At 34.7% G+C, this 11,824-nt stretch overlaps 1 protein-coding gene across 1 annotated transcript in view; it reads left to right on the top strand.

The window, feature by feature from the left end:
* Window positions 1-2,840: 2,840 nt before the first annotated feature.
* Window positions 2,841-11,824, top strand: part of LOC148624767 (protein stum homolog) — a 42,890-nt gene continuing 33,906 nt past the window's right edge. Inside the window, exon 1 of the mRNA XM_088567648.1 lies at window positions 2,841-3,334. Within this exon, the coding sequence (XP_088423774.1) occupies window positions 3,136-3,334 (199 nt within the window). The 5' untranslated portion in view covers window positions 2,841-3,135. The remainder of the gene's footprint in view (window positions 3,335-11,824) is intronic.

Below are 11,824 nucleotides of genomic sequence, written 5' to 3'. Positions count from 1 at the left end.
ATAATAGAAATTTTAATATTTAGACTTATGATTTAAAAGGTGTGTGCCCATTTATGTGGTGTTATTGATGACTAGTTTGGATTATCTTAGTCATAATTATGTTTCACCACCCAAATAAAAGATGACAGTCTAAAAATAAACTACTTACAAACAATTATAAACAAATTAATATACATTCGTCAATATTCATATATGACCAATGAATATAAAAAGTGAAATGATACTAATAAAAGTACATGTACAATTTTTTTACCAGACATATAAAATAATATTAAACAAGAAAAAGAAAAACCGAATTTACAGGACAAGCACAAAAGGATATGAAAAACTCAAACTTCGAGAAAAAAAACATTTATTGGTCTTATATTTTCGTTGACATGGATACATTTGTACATCATGATCATCTGATTCCCAAATCTGTTCCCATTTTAATTGACTTGCAACTTAAATGTAATGTTTGTATTCATCTAAAGCTTGATCTACCATTACCCTCCCCACTTTACAAGACCCTATAAATAAGGGTAACAACAAAATTACCGAACATTAATCCGATCCACAATCAAGTCAAGTCTAAAATAAATCTGGCAAAATCAGTATTACACTACCGGAGCAGCTGGTACCGCAATGGTCGTGGTTTGGTACAGGCATTTCAAACGAAAGGATGGGTTAAATATAGGTTTTACAGAGCGCTAAACCTCTCTCTTCCATTGTACATGAGTATACCAGTGGTGATTATATAGAGAAACACACATTATTCATTATATTATTCCACTTCCTCAAACGTTCTTCACGATGTTTTAACCCGCTGCCCGAGGCTAGCGACAACAATTCATAGTACCTCTGTTCCGCAATCCAGTGGTGAGTCTAGAAAGGTGGGGGGGTGGGGGGGGCGGGGGTTGGGCTCCGGTGGTTTCCACTTGTTGAAAAAAAAACTTATCTTTGTTCAAAAGGGGTTTATACATTTATACAAGTTTTCGGCCCTGTTATTTTGCTGTAAATTGAGGCCACTAAAAGACTCGTTGGCATATTATGTGTTAGTAAGATGAAAAACCGAAACAAAAGCAAAACATAACAATAAATTTACGGAGTGTTACAAAATGTGTCAAGATGGCAAAATTCTCCTGCAAAGACAAATTTAATAAAATCAAGTGTTTTTCTCCCATTAGGCAGATTTTACACATTTTGCTTCCATTTTGCACTGTTTCAATGTTGCACGTGGATAAACTGTAAATAAAGTAGACTAAGCACATATTTTACTATAATTATGCAATATTCACACTGACTTGACGAATTTTGTTTTCAAGGCAGAGTTTGATATAAAGCAAACATTTCTCAATAGTTTGTCAGTACTTTCCATCGTCATTTTGACATGTCTGCCAATTCTTCCTTGTATCAGTTAGTAAAGTCTTATTTACAAGTAAAAGATTGACTTTTTGACACGCACAAAATGATAATAATTCTTGTAAACATAAAGACTGACAGAGAAGTCTTCAGATTTGACTTTTATTGACTTTAATTGATTTTATGCGTAGCATGCAAATCATTACGATGAATGGAAAATATTCAATCATTTCAAGTTCGTACAAAATTTATTCGAACGCGTTCTGAAGGGGTTGTAAATAACTTATTTCCGCGTGTTGAATATTCGTTCTTTTTTTTGGTTTTGATGTGGATAATAGGAATGACAATTTATATGATTAATTAAACAGAAACAAAATAATAACAAGCATTATGTATACAATGTTCTAATTATTCATCTTGTAAATATATGTTAACAGCACTGCACACGATTAATACATTGTTGGAGATGGACTAGAGTTAATTCCCTTGGTATTTCCCGTGAATCGACAATCAAAAGTTGTTTTTTTCTCCAATCAAAAACAAAATATATTACAGCTATGTAAAAGACAAAGAAACGAAAGCTAAGAATAAAACCAATGAATAATGGAACACACACCTTAATCAAATGCCATAGACTTTGCATTCAAGTCAACTTCAAGCAACCCAAAAGGCCATGCTTTTCAGCATGCTAGAACATCCACTGACTCAGAGTTGTTCAATTATTGCTTTTTAAATGTACAAACTGAGAAAATTGGGACGAACGAGGTGGGCGTATAATAGCGCAGCAAGTACAAAAGGGTGTGGCAGCAGTAAACTTTGGGGGTAGATCCAGTAATGTCGAAAAAGGGGATCTTTTTGGCGTTATATTAAAGAAATGTTTCAGTGCCTATACAGTTATTTTTAAGATTTCATATTTAGAACCAAAGGAGATATTTTTTCATTTCTTTTTCTTTTCTTCACTTTCCTTTTCCTTTCTTTCTTTTGTTTTTTCCGCGCTTTTAATTTGTGCACACGTCCGTCTTTGGGTACAAAGTAGCTACGCCACTGAAATTATTCATATTTCGATGTCATTGTTATAGCAAACATTTCATTTTTTAAACTTCTAACTGAGATACGTTTAGGATTGTCGTTCTAGTATTACTGTAGGTAGATACTGACATATCATGGCAACATTTACAGTATACAGTTAAATATATTGGACGCTTAGTTTGCAAACGTGAATTAAATTTGATTACAAATCTAACAGGAATGACCAGAAAACAAAATGAAACTGGAAGTTAGGCATTATATACATTCAAAACGTGATCTCCGTAATTTCCACTCTCCAGATGGATGGCTGCTATCACAGAGTCATTTCGCAAGATCAAATCTAGCTGATTTTGAACTGAATAATAACCGAATCAATGAGGTTTTAATGAATAATAATGACTTCTTTATCACGATACTTCTAGGTTTAAAACCATTGACCCTTTGTAAACTCCCCAAACATACGCGGCGTTTTTGCAGCTTGCAGGAGGTAGAGGCAAGTCAATATTTTACAGCGTGCCAGAACTGCTGGAATGCTAAAGAGATGTGTATTCTCGAAGCAACATTAATATCTATATCAATATAAAAACTTAGGAGTTTCTTCTAATCTTCTGTATACACATTATATTACTGATTTGCCTCAACCATAAACACGATGACAACTTAATCAACTCCTTACAGGAGTTTCTTGGTAATGAGTTTCCGTTGTACTAATTGAAGAAGGAATTTTAAAATAAAAGAAAGTTTTTCAAAGAATAGATAACCAAGATGGGATCTTCAAATGCAGACGGAACATTGAATAGTGATTCTAAAAAAGGAGTTCCAATCAAAATGGAAAGGGACCGGAGAGACAGTGATATTATTGAAATTAATGAAAAACATGGACCTCTTTATAATGCCATACCGAGGATGCACCCTGCAGGAGCTATCATTCTGTGTTTATTAAATATTGTAGCGCCTGGATTTGGTAAGTAAGACATATATTTTGTTTGTAAACAGAATTGTGTAGAGCTTCAAACACGTGCGTTCAGTTTTTTTTTCTTTTGCATAGGGGCGTTCTGATGTCTAATGTTGATGGATTATTTCATCAAGAGAAAAATATATATTTGTTTGGCACTCAAGTTGCTTTGTACTGTGTTATTGGCATGAACTTAGCAATACCGATCGTTTTTTAAGAAGGGACATGGTATCTAGCAAGATAAGCAGTGATGATAACCCAACCTTTGCTTTTAAGGGTGACTCAGACTATGAGTCCGAAAATGATAGTAGTGAAAAGAATCGGGCAAAACGTACTTAAGTCTTATTTAAGACATTAATGTCAAAATCATACGGACCAGGCAGGAGCTTTTTAATTATCAGAAATTACAACAGTCTGGTATTATAAAACGTTTTGCACAAGTAACAAACTAATGTTCGAATTGAAAAAAAAAATAGCAGACAGAAATACTATAAGAGTATGTAGCTGGTTTCTAACTTTGCTGCCTGGTTCTTAAAGAAACCATTCCTTAATCTCTAGGAAAGAAAATGACTCTCAGGTAATAAGAGAATTTAAAAGCAGTTTCCATTTTCTGAGATGGTTAGTGTTATGATCAAATGTAACTAATTCCGTTTCATGGCACATCTGGAACTATAAAGACAAAAGGCTAAAACTTGCCAATATAGAAAGATCAAACGTGGTCAATATGAGAAGCTACAAATGATTTGTCCCGTTTTATGTGTTCGAAAGAACCATTGAGACTTTAAGTTGTAGCAATATAGGACGAAAATTAAACATTGTAGACGGACATTTATTCTACTAGTGCAATAAAACAACAAATCAAATACTGTAAATCCGTATCCTGTTGAACCCCAATTATTCATTCTCTTAATTTTACACTTCATATAACCATTTAAGATATTGAATTGATCAGCAAATTAGGTTTTAGAACATTATGACATAGAATATGAATTTGGAGATGAGAAACCGCTCCGGTTGATATTTTATCTGCGTAATATTTCTGTAGAAGAAAAAGCAAACTAGTTGCTTTGTTTTAAGATTTTATTTTGTGCTGTGTGTGCTAGGTAAATGTTTAGTCTGTTTGTGGAAAAATTTTTATCACAAAGATCAAAACAGTTCGTAAACTGTTCCATATACAAAAATGTATCAACAAGAATATCAAAAGATATACGGTTCCTCCAGAAGAAAAAAAAACTTTATGTATTTTCCAGGGTGAGTCCTTCGGGAGTTGGAATCATGCTTTTGAATAGTTCATAAGCCCTTTTGTTTGATTTTCTTAATTAATGCTTCCGTCTTTTATTTCCGACTTGAGCATTGGTGTGAAGGATTATCTTTAAGGAATCGGACCTTTTTTAATGTCCTACTTTTAAAGTCGTACAGGAAATCTCAGAGGAAATTGAAGATGAGTTTGACAGTTCTTTGAAATATAAGCCTAAAACTTAATGAGTTTTACAGGGAAGTATAATACTGCCAAGTGTATTTATACAGTTTGTACATTTGAATACGATTGGAGCGTGGTTCTATACTCAGATCGGGGAATGTGAGACCTTTCGACTTTATTCCCGACTCTCCGAACCATTCAGATGGATATGCGGAGGAGAAATGAATGACCGAACCTTACTTAATATATCTATACTCCTTACACACGCCCTAGTAAGTACAGACGTGTTTTGAATAAATATTGGCTCAATACAGTTGTCAGTAATTAATTCATGATAGATGGATGGTTTTAAACCCGTATTACATAGGATGGGGACATAACTTTTTGCAGGTTTAATTTTCTCTGGAGCTGGCATGTCAGTTAATTTCTAGTATTCCTCAGTTTGTGTACATTTTTGTAGTTTATATTCAGATTCTTTATTTCCGTTGTAACAAGGGACTCAGACCTTAAATTGAATGTTTTAATGGGTTTAATTGTGAAATATTATTTCGACAGTGGCAAAATTTTTAAAGGGAAGAGTTGTGATCAGGTCAAAGTACATGTACTTTAACCCTGTCGCATTTTTTGCGCCTGTTCCAAATAAGAAATTTCCGGCCTCTGTATGTATTGATTCGCTTTCACCTTTAGTTTATTTTATGTTACTTGAGTACATAGGGGCAACTCTATAGCCGTATATACCTGTGTATAATGGTGTTTTGGGGGCAGCTGCAGCCTGCCCTGTTGTGTGAGGGTTTCCTCGTCATTCATTGAAGATCAATGAGTGGCCTAGGGCTGACATTTTTGCCCCGGTGGGGTTATTGTCTCTTTGACATATTCACTATACTTATTATCGTTGTATTTTGAACCTACATGTAGGTTGCCTTGTTATTCATGGAACAGGTATGCACAAAATAGCATGACAATTAACGAGATTCAGCTACATGTACCACAGAGATATTATGATAGTTCCACTACGTTTAATGTAGGCGTAAACCACAGGAAAATGATCCGAAAACCAGATCACTACAGCTTTTCCACAGATCTTGCAGGTGTACAAAAAATGTAAGCTTTGATATTTTTGGCAACAGAAAAACAAACGTCAAAATATATTATTTGAGGTATGCTTTTAACGCACGAGCTAAGAGGGTTGGCGGTAGAGTTCGTCTTACGCGTTACTAATGCTTCGTTTTTATACAAGATGACAAGTACAAGCGAGTTTACATACAAATGCATAAGAAGATTATGAATGAAATGTGATTGGTTTTGACATCATATAGCCAGGCTTATCTTCAGGGCATTAGTGAGGAACTGACTTAGCTGCAGCTAATGCATCTAATTTGTGTGCAAGTGGTTACCTTGAACTTCTCTACCAGAATTAGGTCATTTATAATGAGTTACGATGAATGTTTATATTGAGATGTAGACATTCTAGCTACTTTTTAAGATGTGATATTTTCTACTTTTCGATGGATATAAAATCTGTAAATTCAGTGGCGGATTCGGGGGGCCCAGGCCCCCTCAGAAAATTGCTATTTTTTAAAAATTGTTGACAAATTGTTCAAGATACCCTGAGGATGCAGGATTTGAGGTTTAACATTTCAAAATTTTCCTCACCGGTGATCCTAACAAGAACTTTTTTGGGGTATCCATACCTAAATCTCTGAATTCGCCACCGTAGTAGCATATATTTTGTCGAGTTAATACGGACTTGGAATAACATCGTCATGTTTTTTTTAAACGATAAAGTGGTTAGTTTCTATAAAAATCGACTCGACAGTTCATGCTCTTGTATTAATTTTAAAAATTAAAGTCGAAGACTTTGGTACTACTGTGTGTATTTACGTCTGAGATGACGTCTGCCCAAAATAGTCAATTATACTGACCATGTGTCTGAATTGCATGCAGGGTTAGAGAAACAGTTTTCATAGATGGACTGAAATTCTCGGAAATCTTTTATTCTTTAAGAAAATCTAAGAAGAGTCATGTGTCTTGTTTCCTTGTTGGTACATTGTACCTCTAATTATAGTTCTGAGATAAAGTAAGACACCTTCAAGATTTTTTTTTTCAACCTACAGCAAGACAATTTGTGTGGAAAAAAGATTTATTAAACATTATTTATTGGTGAAAAGATCTACTTAGAAATCAATTAGTGGTAAGAAAAACGCATTGTTCATATTCTAATGATGAAAAAGAGTGTTGGTGATGGACTAAGCAGAACTTTGGAATTCAAATTGTATCTTGGAGATTTTGCATTGTAAGACTTAGTTTCGAATTTTATCAATTATACATCTTACCTTTTAGGTCAGATACTTGTAAGAGGTTAAACGGTATTTGCGATATTGGTTTATAATGATTAGAGAAATTACGATGATGTCTTCGAACACATAATTTTTCAACTGGATGTCCTAGTTAAATATATCGACACGGATTATATATACAGTTATATGCAAGTAAAGACATTTCTTTAAAAAGAAGTGTGTCAACATAGCACGTACTAATTCACGTTGAATTTATTTGTAATTTTTTAGTAATGGTCCTAAAAATGGGGCACACGTATACTGATATTCTTGATGAATCTAAGTGACTGAATCCTCTGAGAAAAATATTTTCCCGCAAACCTAAACCAAAAATGTGGAGAACGAGCCAAAAACAGAACGTCTATACTGTCCCAACTTTGTAGACGTGTATTTCTAAGAACACATAGATATACCGGACATCCTCTAATATGGACAAAAATCTCACATTTCAATTATTTAAGAGAATAAGTATGCATAGTTGTTTCAATTCCAAAAGGCATGATAAACATTTGCATATAAAAATAAAGGTTCATTTTAAGTGTGTGTCAATAACGCAGACTAATATTGCGAGGATAAAAGCCACATAAAACCTTTAATTTTGATTATCTTCTTCACGTAACATCAGGTAATAAGTATAGTCTGAATTTAATGCATAATCTTCGTACAAAGTTTCACGAAATTCCATTGAGCGGTTTAGATGGAGTTGCATTTTCAAGGTACGTGGACAGACAGACAGATGTTGCTATTATTTACACTAGATCTTACGTTAAGGTGTGTTTACACTTGTTGGAGACCTTTTGGTGATCTCTGAAAGTATTTACTTCTTTGTATTTAGGTTATACGCTGGTGCATTCCTTGCGTTTCACTGTATTCGTTTTTTTGTCGTATATACACATCAAACTGTGTTGCAGGGCTTGCACAAAGTTCTTATTTTTCGAACAGTGTTTCAAAACTCGATGCTGGTCTCGTTCTTTCACATGAAAAGTGAAAGACAACGAAAAGTGAGCAAACTACTTCATACACGTATGCGTAAACTACAAGGAGTGATCTAGAAAAAGCGCATTTGGACTAAGAATTCAAACTTCATTGTTTTTTTCTTAACTCGCAAAGAAAATTTCTCCAAATTATTTTTGGCTTCCGCTTTCATGACACACCTCCTGATGGTATGGCAAGGTATCCCCCAAAACATGTTTTCCCAGTAGTTTCACTTCTTAAGAGCACATGCATGACAATGTGCATTGCGACCAGTCTTTAACATTTTACTAATACAGACAGGCCAATAATTTCAAGTTACTAGGTTGTGCATGGTTCTAAAACGTTCAACAAAAAGAAACAAAATAATTTGTTAGTTACTTAAATAGCTAAATCGGTTGAAACTGGATTAAGACATCAGAACGTGTGGAATGCAAACGAACATTTCAATTTTATCAATCAAAGCAGGAAATGATAAACCGATTACTGGAGTGATACGGGTTTTTAATGCAAAATCATATAAAAGCTGCCAACTATTTTTGCTACATCAGATGCGTTTCTTTCTCAATTCAGTTAAATATCTTGCTATTTTAGAAGTACCTTTTGATGTTTGAATTCAGACTTAACCACGTGTTCCAAAAAGAAAATAAACAAAAGTACATAGTATTACGGCTGAAGTAACAAACTGTTGCACATGTTTATTTTTGTCAAAAACAATTAGATTGTCTGTACATGCAAGGAATTTAATTGGTTTATCATTCGAAGCGTCAATTACAATATTTTACAGGTATTAAGACGTATAAAGATATGGTTCTTTCATATGTCCATGAGGGAGGTCACCCTCTTTTTTTACTTGGAGAGGGCAATTAGACTGTTATAAATTTTGTATTTGGTGAAAATTGAATGTCAGTTATGTATTTATACTTGGTGAAAATTGAATGTCAGTTATGTATTTATACGAATGTAAAATAAGTTTACAATCCTAGTTAAAAACGAAATCTAGGTTGGAGATTTATTCATACCAACCGGGCGGTGAGTTCCAAACAACTGGATCATTCATAGGTCATTGTCACTTACTATAATTGATAGTAGTTATTGAACTTATTGCTTATAATGACAAACAACATGCCCATTGTTAAATAAGAGTAATCAAGGGAACCAAGGTTATAGCGGTAATCAAAAGAATGTGATACAGGGACAAAGACCAGACATGGAAAACAGACATACACAACAAAGAACATAAAGTAATAAAATCATACATACAAAGTAACAAAAGTAAATGAGCAACTCGGACTCCACTAAAAACTGGGAGCATGGACCAGGTGCACCGGTAGGGTAAGCGTCCTCTGCTTTTCTAGAAACACCCGCCGAGTTGCTCATAAAAAGTCAAGTCCGGGGTAGACAAACGAGGAAAGGAAAACTATGACCCATTGAATAAATCAGTTTTCATGGTGCTGATGGATACACCATAACGATCCACGAGTTCATGATGACGACCATAAAACTTCTGTAGTGATAACTTCAATCTTGTAGCAACATAACCCTGTTCCAGAAGCATATTTGTTAGAGTTCTAGCGCGATACAAAAAGTCTGCGTAGTTTCGGCAAGCTCTGGCATAACGTATGAGTTGTGATATAAACACTCCATACGCAGGAGCCGAAGGGATGTTGCCACAGATGAAAGGAAAGTTGACAATTCTGAATGAAAAGTCATCACGTTTGTCGTAAAGTTTGGTCAAGTTTTCCTTTACCATCGATTTCTAAGTGTAGGTCAAGATATGAGGCTGACTTCACAGTGTCTGTAGTATCTTTTATCTCAAGTTCTTTTGGGTAAATGCGATGTATCAAATCCCCGAAATTAGGATTGTTTAAAGATAACACGTCATCTATATAGCGGAAACTGAGATTGAAGGATCTAGCCAAACAATATTCTTTCTTTTTTATCAGATCAGCTATAAAGTCAGCCTCATAAGAGTGAAGGAATAGGTCAGCTAGTAAAGGAGCACAATTTGTTCCCATTGGAATGCCGACCGACCGTTTGTTGAAAAACACGTCCACCACACTGGACAAATATGTTGTCGATTAAAATTTCCAGCATTTTGTAAACATCTTTCTCTGTATATTTGGAAGATGATTTGGAATTATTTCTTACAAAGTATGAGGAATCTCTACCAAGAACTATATATTTGTATCTAGGTATACCATCTTTTTTTGAAAAACAACGATGTATAATGTTTTTAAGTCGGGATTTTAACTGAGTATGGGGAATAGAAGTATACAGTATTGAAAACTAGTATATTCAGATAATAGTCTTCAACTGATTGTGTCCAAAAGATCTTTTGAATTTTTCAGGATCCACATTGAATTAATACCACTACGGGAGTAACAAGTGTTGTGGTAGGACTGTAGACCCTCTTTGACAGTTGTGAGTATAGAAGTTAAAAGTTTTGAAAGAGGATTGGTGGTACATTTTGCAGACCCAGCTATGAAACGTTGTTTGTATGGATTCTTGTGAAGTTTAGGAATCCAGTACATAGACGGTAAATCACAATCATCGTCCTTGGTAGAGAGACCAAAAGAGGATAGCACAGATTTATGGTTTTCCACAATCTCTTCCTTGGAAAGAGTGGTAGCAGTGTAGGTCTTATCACTGCTATTATTTTCTACGTCTACCTCTGATAATAAACATTGGATATAAAACGTTTTGCAGACAAAAACAATGTTGTTTTGAGCTTTGTCTGCTGTTACGACATATTTGTCATGTATAGTAGACAATGTTTTTGCTACATCGGGGTCTTTGAAAACTGATGTAGCCTTGGCACTCATTGACCTACTTAAAACTTTCATTCGTTTCAAAATTAAAGACCTCACGGCCTTCAACCACTCTGACAGAGAATCAATGTCTTCTTGTTCTCGTTTTATCCATTTTCTTGCATAGTCCTCGACGGCATCCATAAGAACTTTAAAGTTATAATTCCAATTTATGGAGCGTGGTTCACGGTACTTGGGACCTTTAGAAAGGATATTACGCAGAGATTCGTTTTCGATAATGGTTAAATCTCCCGTAACGACGTGACCAGAAGGACCATATTTGAATGGAGAGGTTTTGCAAGAACAGTCAGGTGGTTTAGCCTTGAAGTCCTCAATCTCGAGGTTCTGCAATAGCCTTTTATAATTGAAAATTTTGGATGCGATGGGTGAAGTATAGGAATATGAAATAATTGGTATGGATTTGTCTTTGAAATATGGGGGAATTTTGTTGGTAACGTTTTTGTGATGGAGGATGTTAGTCAAATTAATTGCATCTATACCTTTGTTGACAAACGGTAGTTGAAGAAATGATCGTTTTTCTTCATCTTGACTTTTCACACAAACTGGTTTAAAGAGTCTGTGGAAACCAATATCCAAAATGATGGCAACAAGTCTGTATAATGATGAAGTGGGGTCAGAAACAGGAGTGTCAAGACTTGTTTTGTAAAGGGAGTGTAGTAGAGTGAGAGGTATAGAATAAAGTTTGGTTCTAATGTGATGAAGTCCAAGAGGTTTTTGTATGAAAAGTTAAAAGGGTAATGTTTCATTCTCTGGGCCAGAACATATGATAGATTATATTGGCTCTATTTACTGAACAAATGATCTATAGCCCACAGAAAGACATGGAAGACCACTAATTAAGACTGTTGAAAGTATTTATCCGCTGCCAGTGTACAAAAGATGTCCACTGGACAAGTCTAGTGCAATCCAGTGGAAATGTATTTGTCCAGCAGATAAAGGT

This window comes from Perna viridis, chromosome 2, assembly GCF_037379345.1.
Source record: "Perna viridis isolate PV_CMFRI_1.1 ecotype Kerala chromosome 2, ASM3737934v1, whole genome shotgun sequence".
In the NCBI taxonomy this organism is placed as follows: domain Eukaryota; kingdom Metazoa; phylum Mollusca; class Bivalvia; order Mytilida; family Mytilidae; genus Perna; species Perna viridis.
The sequence above is the reverse complement of the archived record's forward strand: the minus strand, read 5'-3'. Positions and strand labels throughout refer to the sequence as shown.